This window comes from Lissotriton helveticus, chromosome 5_1, assembly GCF_964261635.1.
Source record: "Lissotriton helveticus chromosome 5_1, aLisHel1.1, whole genome shotgun sequence".
Taxonomy (NCBI): Eukaryota; Metazoa; Chordata; class Amphibia; order Caudata; family Salamandridae; genus Lissotriton; species Lissotriton helveticus.
The window spans coordinates 359363312-359381632 of NC_136065.1; the positions used below are offsets into that span (position 1 = coordinate 359363312).

The 18321-nt window shown below is 47.6% G+C and overlaps 1 protein-coding gene across 2 annotated transcripts in view; it reads left to right on the plus strand.

Moving 5' to 3' along the window:
• The window catches only part of LOC144754550 (rho guanine nucleotide exchange factor 16-like), a 292302-nt gene that overhangs the window by 212982 nt on the left and 60999 nt on the right, over positions 1-18321 (plus strand). For both annotated transcript variants that reach the window (XM_078642482.1, XM_078642481.1), the window contains exon 7: positions 17651-17809. In XM_078642482.1, coding sequence (XP_078498608.1) covers positions 17651-17809 — 159 coding nt within the window. The remainder of the gene's footprint in view (positions 1-17650; positions 17810-18321) is intronic.

Below are 18321 nucleotides of genomic sequence, written 5' to 3' on the forward strand. Positions count from 1 at the left end.
AGTAATGAAGATTACATGCCGTATGTAATGTACAAAAGGGGGTGTCTGAACTGGGGTGGCAGAGTGGGCTAAAGAACGGTGATGGATCAAACCTAGATCTGTTGACTGGGTGTGAGTGTTTGATTGGTTCAGATGCTCCGTCCATCACCACCCCCTTTTGTACCGGTATGTAATGTACGGCATTTGCTGTCTTCCTGCAAGAGAATACCGGCCCACCCCTTCCTGGGCACTGTGAATGGAGAACAGAATTGCAACCATGTTGTTTGAAGGAAAGGTTGTTGATGGAGAAGGTTTAAAAGACTGATCCACGAGTTAAATCGCAAGGACAGTGGTACACTTCCATCTAGGAACCCTGGGACTCTTTTCTGTACCTTTCCTTAAGCTCATCTGCCCTGGAAACCTAACTTAAGGAGAAGAGAAGCTGCATTTACAGTGAGGTTCATCTGACCGCCAATGTCACTTAAGAGAGCCGTGAACTTACAAGCTTATCAGTACCTTCTTACTCTTTAAATAGAAAGAGATATGATAGAGAGAGGTAGGGGCGTGTTGCTGACAGGAGGAGTGGTCAGTAAGAATATAGAATTGCCCTGTCACTTACCTGTTTCTGTGAATGTGGTATGTGGACTCTAGCTCCCTCTGCTCTTTTGCTCTTATGCCACTTTTTCTCAAATCTGAAATTCATATGAACTTTCTTGTACTGAGAAGCAAGACCAGGTTTGCCAGAGTAAATACTAGTCGGAACCATTCGACAAAACATACTTTCCAAACGAGAAAAGTAGGATTCTTAACTCATGTGATGGGCAGGGCCAACGAGTAGTATGCTTTGTTTCTGGGGCGCCTTTACATTTCACACTTGATGATCTACATTGTGTCTCTTTCCCATTCCAATTTAGTAAGACACCTACTTGCTTAACGACTCAGATTTACTGCTCATATGCAAAAGAGGTTTGAGATGTAGTTAATTACCTGACATTTTCCAGTATACACTGTCTGTTATCCGTTGTAAGTTCATTTGAGTTTACGTAAACAAGCCTTAATACTTTACTTGGAGCAGCAGCAGCAGCATATAAAACTTTTAGCTAGAATAAATGCTGTATCTTAGAAGGCTGACTTTGGCAAGTCTTCTGTCCTTAAACCTCTAGACTATGCTTGCCCTCTCTTGATTACTGTGGACGGGTAAACTTATCGTCTTTCCTTCTGCTTCGTGAGATTGAATCTGTTTTTGCTGTTTTGTGTATTTACAGACTGGTGTTCATGGCTGTGGGTAGTGATTTCGGGTTAGTCTTTGATATTTTTGCCAGCGGTGGAAGCAAATAAATAACAAAAACCTTCAACGCTCTCCAATTTACTATTGTCCCATCTGACCCCTCTTTCAATATATCCTCTACCTCCACTCTCTGACTTTTCCCAAACCTCATTGTACTACTACGAGCTCCCTAATAACCCTTTATAGACTCTTCCCTCCTATCTCTCTTTTGACTCATCCCAAACCTCATTTTACTACTATGGATCTCCAAAATAACACTTAATAGATTCTTCCTTCCTATCCGCCTGATTCATCAAGCTAAATTGCACTCGCAAAGGGCAAGATTCTCGGAATCTTGCCTTTTGCGAGTGCAATTTTTGCATTTGGGATTCATCATCCCAAATGCAAAAATCGCTATTTAAGAATTCGCACATTTGCGATTCCTTAAATGCAATTCATAAAGCATTTTAAAATTGCGAAATTGCAATTTTGGGCCGCTATTTACCAAGAGGTCAGACCTCTCGGTAAATAGCAAAAACTTAGAAAAATGCATTTAAATGCATTTTTCTAAGTTGCATGTTACACACACACATGTCCTTTGGACATGTGTGTGCGCAACACCAATGTAGATTACATTTCAGGGGTGCTACAGGGTGTCCTTTGGACACCCCTGCACCCTTGAAATTGCATCCTTATTTGCGATTAGCTAATTGCTAATCGCAAATAAGGAATAACTCCCCATGCATTCCTATGGGCCTGTAGGCCCATAGGAATGCATGGGGAGTTATTCCTTATTAGCGATTAGCAATTAGCTAATCGCAAATAAGGAACATGTAGGAATCGCAATATATTTATTGCAATTCCTACATGAATCCCGTTTTGCAAGTCCTTAATAGCGATTCGTTATGAATCGCTATTAGGGGCTCGCAAAACGGGAGAATGATGAATCAGGCTGTATATCCCTTCTTTATCCTATTCAATCCAACTAACATACTCGCATGTCCACCACGCGAATTAACATCTTAGATTTCCCTATACTAATCCACTTTGGGTTGTGGAGTAGTGGTGTACTTGTCAGAAAAGCTCTTCAAGGCTTCGTCACGGGTAGTAAGCACTATATAAATACAATTTCAATCCTCGGGCCACGATCATGTGTGCCTTCCAAATTCCAGTTAGGCCAGTAACACAAGTACCCTACCCCATGAGCATTATATGGTCAGTGGAAACCCTGCGGACTGCATTTATTTCACTCAGAGGCTTCAACTATTAAAAGCACGTGGAATCTCCGGATCTAATAGCAAGTGTGGAATAAAAAATAACCAGGGGAATCTGCATTGGAATTATCGATTCCCTCCCATGGTAATTTTTCATGAGACCCTCCGAGTTCGACACACAATACCCTTTGCCCCAGCCCGAAGTTACCAATATCCCGGATATCACTGAATCCGCCGGGGTGGAGGGTGCAGACAGGGATGGGGCCTTGTTTTCAGATACTACACCCCCTAATAAGGCCTTTAGTGGTGAGTGCTCCAGACACACCATCTATAACATTTCAGTGCAGATCTTCGTTTGTGTCACATGACCTCGACTTTCTTGCACTGCGGGTGGTGAGCTGCTGGCTGGCTGCCTGTGCTTGTTCAGCTCCTGCTCAGTATCGCCTTCAGTCAAGACTCCTGGAGAACATGACACCACAGGCACCAGTGCACGTGAGAGCACAGAAAGAACACCTGAGGTTCAGGAGGCCTTGCTGCCAGTAGCCCTGAGCCTTGTCATTTATAAAGAACTACTCGCTACCTTCATGCTGTTCTTTAAAAAGGTCTTGGGAAACCTACATCGGTAATAATGCATTATTTACGTGCAAGTTAGGTGTTTTTTTATGTTGTTTTTTTAAGGAGTTGTGTCATAATAATGCTTCACTTTAGCACCTCTAAAGTAGGAAGAGGTTTATTCTTTCCAAGAAAATAAAAGTCGAGACCTGTTTGTAACCCACCTGTATTCAGTCAGATTATTTTTTGTTAATACATGTTTAGGAATGTCCTTTTCACAGCAGGTTTACCTAAACTTGCCTCAGGTGAGTGACTACTGTCACAAGAGGAACTGAGAGGGAATTGTAATATTTCCTGTTCTTTATTGAGTTTTGGTATAGTGAAGACCACCCTGGCTATGAGTGATCCCATTCGCCTTTTCATACGCGCTGTGTTTCAAACCCCATTATGCTTGTTGTTACCTTCTATCAAGGGCGTGAACCTGGCCACTGAGCCCAAGGAACAGCAGGAGATAGTGTGTGTTTTTTGGGAATGTGTGATATTTGCCGTAAGTGGAGCATAGGCTGGCACAATCTCCCTAGTTCTTTAATACAGAAAAATGAGCCTGGGCTCGTGCAACAGGCGGGTCTCGTTGATCTACTGCAAAAACGGCAGCGAGACCCACCAACAAGAAAAAGAAGAACTCGTAGCTGCAGCTGAGAAGGCTTCCGGTACTCTCCTTCCAAAAGTGACTGGGAAATGAGCATAATGTAGGCAACAGATGCGTGGCAGGTGAAAACACAGACTGAAAAAGAATAGCCACACAATTATAGGCTCCAGAACAACTACCAAAGACAGCTTGGGTGGAATGCGAAGGATCTATTGCCTTCTAGCACTCATGGTATATTGCGGGCCGTCTGAAGATTCCTTTGCGGGCCTGGAATGGCGGGGCTCATGCTTCACTGCATGTAAAGGTAATCAGGTTAATTCCCAAACAGTCATGTAGGTAAGAGCATGGCTCTCTCCTTTCACTCTAGCGCCCACAGAAAGACTGCCCTTTTTCGTTGATGATAAAGTTGTGGTCTACAAACACTGACGACTGCAACCATCTAAAGCGCATCGTATTTTGTAGGGGAGCCAAAGAACTGTATGATTCAGTGGTCCATTTGTGATCCAACAGTCTTTACCAGCGGTGGCCTCGTGCATCTCAGCCAACAGTGGACAAATTCTCTGCAGCATCTCAATACGATAGTTGGAAGAGACCACCATAGAATTCACATGGTTCTCTTCTTGAGACCGTGTCATGAGTTGCATTCAGGTGTTGAGGGTTTATGTTATTAAATTGCTTTACTGACCCAAGGAGCATAAGCTCAGATTTGGACTTGTTGAGAGTCAATCCGTTATTGCTCATTCATTAAAGGATACCCCATCAATCAGTTAAATATGGTAAATAGGCTGTTCAATATGTTAAGAGTGCGGACAATAGAATGGAACAGGAGCATTTGCCTGAGTTGAAATAGAGAGAAATTCAGACAATACAAACTTTAAGCTATTTCATATTTACTAATGAAGATGACCAGACATCACCCACCTCCAAAACCTCCAACACCTCTGTGACTGTAGATTATAGGAAGCAGTTTACACAGGAGTCAATAGCGGCCTTGATCTAAAACTATTAATATTGCTTCCAAACCCTCCTGTAAAATGATCTGTTCTTATGTAAGCCGTGTTTCTGTACATCTGTTTGGTATGTAGTCATACTTCCACCTAACGAACAATGAAAACGACCTGGAGTTGAACCTTATCTTCCTGCTCCAGAATAAACTTCAGTAGAGATGTATTAAAATGCGGCTGAAAACTTTCACGGCAGATTGGGTCAAATTACATATTTCTATTTTTTTACCTGAGGATCCCCTCCCCAACCCCCTTAACCCCCCCTCCCAACCAACCAAGCATAAGAAATCCGAAAACAATCTTGTAGTAAGAATCAATTGACAAAGTGAACAAAGAAAGCTAAAAGTTCAAGGAGCAACACCCTCTACAATGTGGAGGGAGTGAGATTAATTCATTTAATGTTGCCTCAGACTCCAGAGGGATTGCCTAGTATTTGACAAGGGAGTTAGGATCATTAGAAAAGGAGATGTTAACCAGATTGCTGTTTAAACTGGGGAGAAATATGCTCGTGTGTCAAAAGGTGCCAAATGTTCCCCTAAAATAAGCTCTGGGCGCTTGGGTGCAGCAGACAGGTTATATCAAAAAGTTATTGTAGAGTGATTTATGTAGTTACAGGATAATGTGTGCCGTTTCTCAGACTGTATTGTGTGCTATTGCAACAGTCTGCTTGAGTTGGTGCAGGAGAGAGATGTGTTAAGCCTGTGAATGAGCAACAGGCGGCATTGTCAGACCGGTTGTTATACTACTGGTTAAAATCCGCTGAAGCCACAAATTTACGACTAGACATGAAAGGAAGTAGTAAATACAACATGGTTTTATTCAGTGCATCTGAATATACCTTGAAGTCAATAAGTACTAGTTTAAATATCAGTTTCAGTGAGACACACCTAAATCTTAGAAGTAAAATGTTTGAAAAAGTTACAACGTGTTTGAAAATAACCCATTTATTTAGATTTTCCTGTTGCACTGGCTTTATCGAAGAGATTGTTAGATTGCCTCAAATGGTATATATGGATGGGATAATATTACTTTTGACCGTGGCCCAAAACAAGGGGAAAAGTACCAACCTATGACACTTGAGAACGTAGATAAAAATGTAGGGTGCCAGACAACATGTAAGTTCCCATCATAATTTTATAGGTCAGTTGGTACTTTTCTGCAGAGCTCAGAATTGTACATTATTGTAGCAGGAAACTGTGGGAACGCAAAAAGAGTCAATGGCCACTTAAGAACTACTGAAACCCTCATGCCCATTCCACCCTGCATACCCACCTGTATGATGATATAACTCATTGGGAGAAGCACATAAACATCTAGGGTACAATTAATGCCCATCCACGTCTCAGTTAGGTAGGTCAGTCAGAGGCCATCAGTGGTGTTCACACAAAAGGTGGTTTGAAAGTGTCAGGTTTGATCCATTGGAAATAATTCTGTCTTGTCTAAGCAGATTCCCCTATTTTTCAACATTTTAGACCTTTTCAATCCATTGACGGCCTCGCATTTGTGTTTATGACTAATCCGTAAATTTGCAGAAAATTACCACTCCAAAAGCTTGCTCAGAACTCTTTTCTAATTAAATTAGAACATATTCTGACTAAAGTTCTGTCTTCCTGCCAATTTTGGTGTAATTTCTGTCTGCTGTGTTTGATGTAGCAGACAGTAGAATATTATTATTTGGCACTTAAAATGAGAAATGTTCCAAGTATGTAACAGATTTTGTACTTTGTGCCGATGCTGTCAAGCAGCAACAGGTTATTAGCAAATCAAAAAATCAGTTTCTTGTGTAAGTAGCAACTCACCCACAGCTACAGATTTGCTATCGCTGACACTGTGATGTTCAATATTTTGTATTGTTGTGAAAGTACTACAATAAATAAGGTTTCTCTACATGTTCCATAGAGAAATCCATCCCAATTTCAAAATTGGTAAAGAAAATTAAAAAAAAGAAGTGGGAAAAAATAGTCTGGCAAGTGGAGTCCAATTCACAAAAAAGGAGCAAATTTGCTTCTGTAAAATACACCTACATAGGGGTGTGGAGTTACTACTTTTTAATATTCACCAACATTGCCAATAGTATGCCTGGAGAGATGCACTTTTCTGCTTGTATATAGTGCTACATAATAAATGCTTTTTTTTTTTCAACTGTGGGGAAAACATTTTCCCTGAACCTGACGGTGATCCGTTCCCTTTTTTCCTCGGAATCTGGGTGAGATTCGTTCCTTCATGACGTGGAAAGGCAAATTGCCAACCATTTCCCGGGTGGGAAAGGGTCAGATAGGAGTTTGTGAATGCCCATAAATGTACACATTTGCTGGCATTCCCTGTCTTACAAGGCAAACAACACCTTGTTATGCCCGCTTTCAACCACTTGGAAGAGATTTACTGAAGAGATCTACAGCAGTCAAATCATTTACTCCTGCCAGTATGCCTTTTGTGAATTCCTTTAGTACCAAAAGGAGTTAGGTCCGAAGCGGGACAGGGGCGGGCTGGACCATTCATAAATCAATACAACAACACAAATGCCTGCACCCTTCTTATTTAGTAAACCATGATTATTCAGATGTAGACCACACCATTATTTAATTTAGGTTGATCCGGTACCTTAATTTGTACCATTTACTTTTTATTTTAGAAAGAATTTCATACGTGTATTTATGCAGAAATAAACAAATACACTGACATATCTAACTTACTAACCATATATATATACATTTCATACAAAACAAAAAATGATATTCATAAAGTAAACAAGACACATCCTAGCGACATCATAACAAAAAAAAATTTCAATACAATACAAATATTGTTTTTTGTCAAGTGTACTTCATGATTTATCATCAGACAACGTCAAATGCCCAGGGACATTGGAGAATTATATGTGAATTCCTGGCAGGAGGAAATGTAGGCATTTTAGTCCCAAATTTACTGCTGAACCTCCTATGTGAATTAGTTCCATGCTGTTTTTGTAAGCATTACAAAAGGGGATGATGGACGGAGCGTTTGAGCAAATCAAACACTCACCCCCAGTCAACTGATCTGGGTTGAATCCATCACCATTCTTTAGCTCACTCTGCCACCCAGTTCAGACATGGCCATAGGATGCTTGATTCCGGTCCAGGGAAGACATGGCTTGGCAGTTCGGGCTGGACTGTTCCCATGTAGGGGAGAGGTGTGGCGCCGCGGCCAGGGCGACTGACGCTGGAATCTGGGGACCACGGTTCGATCCCCGGCTCCGGCGGCAGGTTAGCCCAGCACCATGTGACTCTGGGCAATAGCTCACTTTATCTTCCCGACGGCCCCCCGCGCCTAGAGACCCTTACGGGTGATTGTGCGCTTTACAAATGTGGACTTTACATGAGGCACAGGGTCAAGGTTGATTTGCGTATGGCCATGTCTGAACTGGGATGGCTTGGTGAGCAAAAAAGCGATGGATTTAGGCCCAGTCCTCTGTACTGGGAATGTATGACATTGTTCTGCATTCTGTCCATCAACTGTTGTTTTTGCATTTGTCACCCCGAGTGGGATGGGGATGCTCAGACGTGAGTCCCATGCTCTCCACGCCACTGGAGTCAAGCTATCCTGGCTGATGACAGCTGATAGCCAGAAACGAGTCCTAGGATGCTTGATTCCGGTCCAGGAAAGACATGGCTTGACTGTTCCCATGAGGCACAGGGTCAAGGCTGATTTGCATATGGCCATGTCTGAACTGGGGTGGCTTGGTGAGCAAAAAAAACGATGGATTTAGGCCCAGATCTCTGCACTGGGGTGAATGTATGACATTGTTCTGGATTCTGTCTATCAACTGTTTTTGTTTTTGGAAGCATATCATTTTATTTACTCTTAAACAATAAATGTCTTGGGAAATTGTGTATTACATAGTTTGCCACACTACAAGTTTCTTTGAAGAAGTTGAGGGCATTGAGTTGTGGTAGTGAAGGATGGGGTAGGATGGGAATGTTTCACGGAGAACATCTGTAGATTTTTAGGTCTTGGCTCACAAAGCATGCACTGTCTCGAAGAGAGTGTCTTTTTTATCTGTGGGCTTATAGGCCGCCCATCTTTTACCATTGGTAAACTTCAGCATCCTTCTCATTTTCTTTGATGCCATCGTCATGGCTTGCGGGCGTCATGCCCTCTTCTTGTGTTTGGTCCTCCCATAGAGCATGGGCAAAGTACATGTCTCCTTACACTGCTCCCTTTCGTGTAGCTAATTTTTTTCTCTGTTTTCAAGCACTCCATAGCCGTACTTGTGTTTTCTGGCCGTCTCCCTTGTACACATGCACACATACCACTACAAAGCCTGGGTTTGTACATAAACTAATGTATTTCTTAAAAAGTGTTTAAAACACAAACAGCACCTTCGACCCCTGGTCCAATGGTATTGGAGTGCTTATTCCGCCCTCCATCTTGCCATAGTGCTAACACCAGCTGATTAGAGTGCTGTAAGTGCTCACCAGTTACATTACACAGTGACCCATTCATTGTCATAGGCAGGGGTAAGCATAAGTGATTTGCTCAGAGCCGCAAATTATTCAGCCGACCCAGTGATTCAAACCTTGCTCCCCTGTTCCCCCGTCTGCCACCCTGGCCATTATGCCACACCCTCGCTTCACTTTAAGCCTCAACTGTTTCTCAGTATCACTTATGTTCAGCAAGACCCAGGCTACACTAAACAAGCATTGGCGAAGCCATTAGATCTCGGCAATGCCCAAGCTATTGGCCTTGTCAATGTGCGCATCTTTTAGCCATGTTGTCTAGCAGCTCATCCGCTGTTCAGCAAGGCTGAAAGTCACTGAAAAAGTCCCATGATGCAGCTACCGCACCCCACATTATATCGCTTTTTTGGGTTAGGAGGGACAGGACAATAAACTCAACATGGGAGCAAAGAGACTGTGCGTCGGCTCAACCTCATGTGATCCTTGACTTTCAGGCATGCTGAACAGCAGATGTGTGTGTGTGTGTGTATATATAAAAATATATATGTGTGTGTGTGTTGGACCTGGGCCTCTTGGCAGGGTCATCCCTAAACTTTTTGCCTTCCTCCAATACTCTCTCTGACCTGTTTTTGTTGGTTTAATGACTCTGGGCACTTTGCCACTGCTGACCAGTGCCAAAGTGCATATGCTCTCCCTATGAAAAGTGTACATGTAATTGATTTCCATGATTGGTCATTGGATTTACTGTTAGTCCCCAGTAAAGTGCACCAGGAGTGCCAGGGCTTGTGAATGCCAATGCGGCTAGTGGGCCTGCAGCGCTGGTTGCGCCACCCACAGAAGCAGCCTTAAAATGTGTCTAGGGTCTGCCATTGCAGAACCTGCGTGCAGTCTGGTACTGTCATGCTGGCTGGGCAAGTGCACACACTTGCCAGCCCCTAAACCTTCCCTTAACTTCATATTAGTCACCCCTATGGTAGGCCTGAGGGCAGGGTGCATTGTAAGTATAAGGTAGGACATGCCCTGATGTGTGTGGCATGTTCTAATAGTGAATTACTGCCAAATTCGTTTTTCACTATTGTAAGGCTACCGGTTCCCTTCTAGGCCAGATGGGCTGCTGGAATTATTACACTCTATGATCCCAGCAGGCTCAGGGAACATGGTAGAAATTAATGTTTAGTATGCCTGAACTCAGAATAATAAAATACTTCTTTTAGTAAAGTTTATTTTAATATCCTGGGTTTGCAAATGCTACTTTTAGACAGTTAGCCTTTGCTGGCCTAACCATTTCAGCCCGCCTCTGCTTGGATGTGGATCTGACTGTCTGGTGTGTGTGAGTGACAGGGCTGGGAGTTGACAGGTAGTGAATAGCAGGATGACACCTTAGTGGGTGGTGGGAGTTTCCCCTGAATGATGCATCAGGCTGTGCTCTGCCTCCACAATGCTGGCTCCGCCCTCCTGGGGAGCGACTGATGACTCAGCCTGCACCTGGCCCAGGAAGGACCGAAGCTTGTCAACAAAGTGCTCAAGCTGCCCCTGTCTTCACAATGCCGGCTCCGCCCCCTGGGGAGCGGCTGATGTGCCTGCCCTCACACTGCATGCAGAAGCCAGAAGTACCCACAACAAGTGCTCAGAGACTGGAGCAGTTATGCAGAGGCCCCCCTGGCTTGCTAGAACAAAAGAAACTGGGTATAAAAGTAGGAGCCCTGCTCCTTGTAAATTAGATCCTGTTTGCGCTACAGAAGAAACTCTGCCCGAAGAGAAGGACCTGGAAGGACTACAAGGAGGAGTGCTGACTCTGGCCTGTGTCTGGTGCCTTGCTGCCAAAGGAGAGGAAAAGAAGAGACTACAAGAGACTTTTGCTTTTATTGAACTTTGTGCCAAACTCTGCTAAAGATCTCCAAGGGCTTGCTGTGGAACTTGCCCCCTGACCAGCGCCCCAGGAACAGTGGGCGCTACCCCCTGACAGAGGAACCACTGTGAGACGCTGTTTTCCGTCTGCAAGCCCCTCCAGGAAAAGCGGAGCGCGCTGTGACCATCGCGCTCTTCAGCAACGCTCTGGGAGCTGCCCTCCCTCTAAACAACGTGACTGCCGCCTGCCTGGCCCAGAAACATCGTGAAGACCAGCCCAGCTGATCCGAGCACCGTGACTGGCCCCGAGCCGCAGCTCGCAACGTGAAGAAAGGCCGTGCCCGGGGCCTGCTTGCACCCCGTCGTGTCTTGTGCCCCTGAATGCGCCGTCGCTGTCCGAGAAACAGCTGCTGCGTGGGGTGCCTGAGCGTCGCCTGGATTGACAGAGGCTTACGCTGAGGATCACTGCCCTCTGCGTGTGCCCCCCCCTTTGTGAGGAAACCCCGAGGCGCTTCACCAGCCCGACCCGGCCCGCGCCGCAACGCCAACCCCCGAGCCAGAGCCGAGCCGCCGCTCGCTCCACCGTCGGAGGGAAGACACCGCGACGCGGATCACCGCGCTGACCTGCGCCCAGCTGCTTCAACAAAAAGGTACTGTTTCCTGCCCCGCGGTGCGAGCCCTTGCCATCCTCGCTCGCACCGCCCTCTGCCTCGCCCAGCCCTCGGAGCCGCGTGTGGAGCGCTCCCAGGGCCCCCGCTCTCTCCCCCGCCAGCCGCGCACAGCCGTGCAGCTCGCAGAGAGAGGCGGACGCTGACTCCCCGGCCGCCGCTCCTGCCAGAAGCGTGAGAGTGGGCAGACCGGGCCCGCTTTTCCTACGTGGAGGAGCCCAGGGGCGCAGAGAGGCCCGCGGACAGCCCGGGGTAACCCTGGATGGTTAGCAGGACAGGAAAAGTACATTGAAGAGCCTGAAACCCCCTTTCTTTTGAAAGACAAGTAAAGAACCTAACAAGAACTGTGGCTTATATTTGAGAGTAACTGGAACATCGCATTTTGCAAATTAACTGAACTGTAGTTACAAGCCTGCTTTTAAAAGTATATAAAGAGAATATATTTTTACTACACTACAGTTTGGTGTCATTGTGTGGTGGGTTGGTGGTGATGGTATAATGTTGCAAATGTTTAACCCTATGTGCCCCAGAGATTAGCCTAGACTGCTTGCGCCACACTACCTAGAGGGTAAGCAGAGGTTGTTCTTAGAGGTAACCCTCAGCCCTGACGGGGAAGAGAGAGTCCCTGCTTGTCGCCAGTGCTGCACTGCGCCAACTAGAGACTCCCCCTTCCTACATTGGACGCAGCGGTGAGGATCGCGAATTTACATTTGCAGTGTTTTTACCTTAACTACTGACCATTGCACGGTGATGACAGTCCAGTAACTAAGCCACGGACTTTTTGGATTTATGATTTACTGAGAGAATCCCCATTTGTTGTGAAGTCATGCCTAGATCAGCAGGAAGCATCATGGATTTTGGTAGAGCCCTGTCGCCAGAGGAGTTGACGGACAGGAAGGAGGCCAGAATACATGAAATGAAGTTGGCGGAGCTGAAATTGAATTGCCAACTGGAGCTAGAATCTAGGAAGTTAGCCCTGAAAGAAATGAAAATGGAGCTTGCGCATGACTTAAGAATGAGGAAACTTGACTTGGAACTCGAGGGGCGTGAGGCCAGGAGGGCTTCAGCCCAGCAACAAGAAATATGTGTAGCTCAGAGATTGAGCTTTGCTGAGTTGGAGGTGGAGTCCAGCTCAGATGGTGGCAGCAACATTCAGGTATCTAGTGCAGACAGCATAGCGCGCGCACCTAGAGGTATGGCACCTGACTTGGAGGGGGTTAACATACACCAGGAGGTTCAAGGGCATGAGGTAGCTCCAGTAGTGCGCAGCGTCCCTGAAGGGAATAGGGTGGCTGGCGTAGGAGTTCATGGTCCTAGTGGTTGGAGGGATTCCCCCATGGTTGAGGTCCTGGTGGGTGAGTGTAAGGACCGCCCAGAAGAGTGTGGGTTGTGTGACAGAGACAGTTCGCTACTGTCTGGCCAGTCTCAGAAGAATGGTGTGGAGTATGTGTGTGAGGCGCTGGATGGTGAGGTGAAGGATAATTTGGTTAACCCTGCTAGGGGGCTGTGTAATCCAATTGTGGGAGAGCATATTGTAAGTCCCAGTTTTCCAGAGCTATGCCAACACCTGTTTGAGAGTGAGTTCTCTGACCCCAGGGAGCTCACATTGGAGGCAGACCTTGTGGTGGATTCCAGAGGGTCTGGAGAGGCCTTGGGGTGTGATCCTGTGGGGAGTGGCTCCGGTATCTTCCAGCCCAGAGTGGTGGAAGTGGCGCAGAGTAGCCCAGCTAGGTCCTGTAGTAGTGAGAGGGGTGTAGGGCCTCACGTCCTGTCCTTAAGGGGAAGGAGTGAGAATGGGTTTTGTACCGGTAGTGCCCAACCTCAGTCTCAGAGCCTGGATGGTTCTTTAAGGGAACACCAGGTGGGGAGCCTAGGCTGTCCAGATGAGTCAACCTCCGAGGGGGATCCCCCAGTGGCTAGAGAACATGGAGGCTCTGTAAGCAGAGCTCCAGTAGTTCTGGTGTCTGGCAGTACCGCTCCAGTTGGGAGGGTGCAGAAGTCCAGAAAGAGGGGCGAGAGGGGGAAAGAGTCCCCAGTGGAAGAACCAGTGGGTCAGGGGCCAGCCAGCAGGGCTGCGTCCCCAGTGAATGACCAGGGGGACACCACTTCTGTCCTGGGGGATCTTCCCACACTGTCAGAGGGACAGGGTTTGGGAGATCTGCGCCAGGCAGACTGTCGCACAGCACATGAGCTATGTGCCACCCTCAGGGGGGGCTGGCGTGCTCCCCGGGAAGTCCTGGTGCGCCAGGCAAGTGTTCAACTGCGGGGTTGGGTCCCTGAGTTGAGAAGCCAGGGTCAGGTGTTGTCTGACCTGGAGGGCAGGACCACTGTAATCAGTGTCCTGGCCCATGTCGCTTCTAGGGGTACCACTCCGGTTGGGAGTGGGCAGTACTCTGGAAAGGGGTGCAGAGGGAGGGAGTCCTCGCCTCTGACCCCGGGTCAACTTGAGGGTTTAGACCCTAGGTTTAAGGGCCAGGTGCAGGGTGTCCCCCCTGACCTGGTGCCCCAGTTGCAGGATAGCACCCCTGAACTGGTGGGCGAATTGTGCAGGTCACCTGCCACAGGTGCCCTGACAATTCTGGAAGGGGGTACCACTCCAGGTGGGAGGGTACAGAGCCCCAAGGAGGAGGACCGGGTGTGGGAAAGGCCACCCCAGTCTTTGGTACAGCCGCCTGGTACAGACCTGGGGCTGGTGGGTCAGTGCCAGGATGACATACCTGACATGACAGGAGGGAGAGTGGACAAAGGGTGCCAAGCACCTGGGGCTACTGCCCCCCACTCTCTAATGCCACAGAGGTTTGAGAGCCCTGAGAGGCATGAGGCCTGGGTCTCATCTCTGACTACTGTCAGTGGCCGCTTTGACTTGATGTCTGTCTGTTTGGACACACCTGTGAGCAAGTTAAGGTTAGAGGCTGCACAGGTGGTGTCCCCAGGGGAAGAGAAGGGTGCCCCAGGGATTGGCTTGTTGGACCCTGAGAGTATGAACAGAGGATTTAAAGTAGGTGCAGATTGGCGTAGAACTGGAATGTGCCCCTGCTGTTGCGGGCCAGGTCCAGGTTCTATCGCCCAAAGCAGGGAAGCCCATCACAGTGGTGATTGGTCTACCCTGCGTTTTAGCTGGAAGGGGGTTGTGTTGGACCTGGGCCTCTTGGCAGGGTCATCCCTAAACTTTTTGCCTTCCTCCAATACTCTCTCTGACCTGTTTTTGTTGGTTTAATGACTCTGGGCACTTTGCCACTGCTGACCAGTGCCAAAGTGCATATGCTCTCCCTATGAAAAGTGTACATGCAATTGATTTCCATGATTGGTCATTGGATTTACTGTTAGTCCCCAGTAAAGTGCACCAGGAGTGCCAGGGCTTGTGAATGCCAATGCGGCTAGTGGGCCTGCAGCGCTGGTTGCGCCACCCACAGAAGCAGCCTTAAAATGTGTCTAGGGTCTGCCATTGCAGAACCTGCGTGCAGTCTGGTACTGTCATGCTGGCTGGGCAAGTGCACACACTTGCCAGCCCCTAAACCTTCCCTTAACTTCATATTAGTCACCCCTATGGTAGGCCTGAGGGCAGGGTGCATTGTAAGTATAAGGTAGGACATGCCCTGATGTGTGTGGCATGTTCTAATAGTGAATTACTGCCAAATTCGTTTTTCACTATTGTAAGGCTACCGGTTCCCTTCTAGGCCAGATGGGCTGCTGGAATTATTACACTCTATGATCCCAGCAGGCTCAGGGAACATGGTAGAAATTAATGTTTAGTATGCCTGAACTCAGAATAATAAAATACTTCTTTTAGTAAAGTTTATTTTAATATCCTGGGTTTGCAAATGCTACTTTTAGACAGTTAGCCTTTGCTGGCCTAACCATTTCAGCCCGCCTCTGCTTGGATGTGGATCTGACTGTCTGGTGTGTGTGAGTGACAGGGCTGGGAGTTGACAGGTAGTGAATAGCAGGATGACACCTTAGTGGGTGGTGGGAGTTTCCCCTGAATGATGCATCAGGCTGTGCTCTGCCTCCACAATGCTGGCTCCGCCCTCCTGGGGAGCGACTGATGACTCAGCCTGCACATGGCCCAGGAAGGACCGAAGCTTGTCAACAAAGTGCTCAAGCTGCCCCTGTCTTCACAATGCCGGCTCCGCCCCCTGGGGAGCGGCTGATGTGCCTGCCCTCACACTGCATGCAGAAGCCAGAAGTACCCACAACAAGTGCTCAGAGACTGGAGCAGTTATGCAGAGGCCCCCCTGGCTTGCTAGAACAAAAGAAACTGGGTATAAAAGTAGGAGCCCTGCTCCTTGTAAATTAGATCCTGTTTGCGCTACAGAAGAAACTCTGCCCGAAGAGAAGGACCTGGAAGGACTACAAGGAGGAGTGCTGACTCTGGCCTGTGTCTGGTGCCTTGCTGCCAAAGGAGAGGAAAAGAAGAGACTACAAGAGACTTTTGCTTTTATTGAACTTTGTGCCAAACTCTGCTAAAGATCTCCAAGGGCTTGCTGTGGAACTTGCCCCCTGACCAGCGCCCCAGGAACAGTGGGCGCTACCCCCTGACAGAGGAACCACTGTGAGACGCTGTTTTCCGTCTGCAAGCCCCTCCAGGAAAAGCGGAGCGCGCTGTGACCATCGCGCTCTTCAGCAACGCTCTGGGAGCTGCCCTCCCTCTAAACAACGTGACTGCCGCCTGCCTGGCCCAGAAACATCGTGAAGACCAGCCCAGCTGATCCGAGCACCGTGACTGGCCCCGAGCCGCAGCTCGCAACGTGAAGAAAGGCCGTGCCCGGTGCCTGCTTGCACCCCGTCGTGTCTTGTGCCCCTGAATGCGCCGTCGCTGTCCGAGAAACAGCTGCTGCGTGGGGTGCCTGAGCGTCGCCTGGATTGACAGAGGCTTACGCTGAGGATCACTGCCCTCTGCGTGTGCCCCCCCCTTTGTGAGGAAACCCCGAGGCGCTTCACCAGCCCGACCCGGCCCGCGCCGCAACGCCAACCCCCGAGCCAGAGCCGAGCCGCCGCTCGCTCCACCGTCGGAGGGAAGACACCGCGACGCGGATCACCGCGCTGACCTGCGCCCAGCTGCTTCAACAAAAAGGTACTGTTTCCTGCCCCGCGGTGCGAGCCCTTGCCATCCTCGCTCGCACCGCCCTCTGCCTCGCCCAGCCCTCGGAGCCGCGTGTGGAGCGCTCCCAGGGCCCCCGCTCTCTCCCCCGCCAGCCGCGCACAGCCGTGCAGCTCGCAGAGAGAGGCGGACGCTGACTCCCCGGCCGCCGCTCCTGCCAGAAGCGTGAGAGTGGGCAGACCGGGCCCGCTTTTCCTACGTGGAGGAGCCCAGGGGCGCAGAGAGGCCCGCGGACAGCCCGGGGTAACCCTGGATGGTTAGCAGGACAGGAAAAGTACATTGAAGAGCCTGAAACCCCCTTTCTTTTGAAAGACAAGTAAAGAACCTAACAAGAACTGTGGCTTATATTTGAGAGTAACTGGAACATCGCATTTTGCAAATTAACTGAACTGTAGTTACAAGCCTGCTTTTAAAAGTATATAAAGAGAATATATTTTTACTACACTACAGTTTGGTGTCATTGTGTGGTGGGTTGGTGGTGATGGTATAATGTTGCAAATGTTTAACCCTATGTGCCCCAGAGATTAGCCTAGACTGCTTGCGCCACACTACCTAGAGGGTAAGCAGAGGTTGTTCTTAGAGGTAACCCTCAGCCCTGACGGGGAAGAGAGAGTCCCTGCTTGTCGCCAGTGCTGCACTGCGCCAACTAGAGACTCCCCCTTCCTACAGTGTGTGTGTGTGTGTGCATAAATATATATTTTCTTGGTTAATCTGTGTGCCAGGAAATATTCAGAAAGTAGCTAAACTTCCTATGCATTCTGGTTAAATTACCGGAGAATAATTCTCAATACATCTTTGTTTCCATTCTTTTTGTGCAGTATCAAGGATGAATAAAAGTATTTTTGTTCGCTTCTGAAGTCGATTTAATTGTTTATATGGTGACATATTGGGAAAGCAATTAATTGATATTTTTTTCATACTCTTCTTTTCAGGTTTTTTGATGACTTGGAGCAGAGGCACAAAGACAGTGAGAATGCTTTGATTAATGATATCAGTGACATAATGGAGGATCATGCTGTGAACCACTTCAAGCCTTACGTGATCTATTGCTCCAACGAAGTCTACCAACAGAGGACACTCCAAAGGCTACTGTGAGTGCAATAAAGTGCCCTTAGAAGTCAACTGAAACCATATTTGTCAAGATATGCTGCATAACTCAGTCTGTCATAAGGGTTTGGAGAGAGGCCTCTCAATTTCTAGGCTGATACACTGCTGTGGGATAGTGGTGTCCTAGCTGAGGTAGGGAAGCCTAAAGCGTTCCTAAAGTGGGTTGTAATCGTAATAACAACAAGCATTTGCAATGCATTAGGTCTCGCATTTGCGAGAGTTTAAGCTATTGGCATTGTAAATGACAATGCCTGTTATTTATCTGTTTTGATAATTAACACATAAATAAAAGGTATTGTCATTTGCAATGCCATTAGCTCAAACTCTTGTAAATGCGAGACCTCGTCCGCCAGTGTCCTTAGACAGTGAAAGCACGCATGGCAGGCTGAATGTTTCAGAAAAGCATGGTGTGTCAGCAGTAGGAGAAACTCAATAAAGAAAATAGTTCTTACAGACTAAATAAGACATACAGTGTAACAACAGAAGTAAAAAGCAT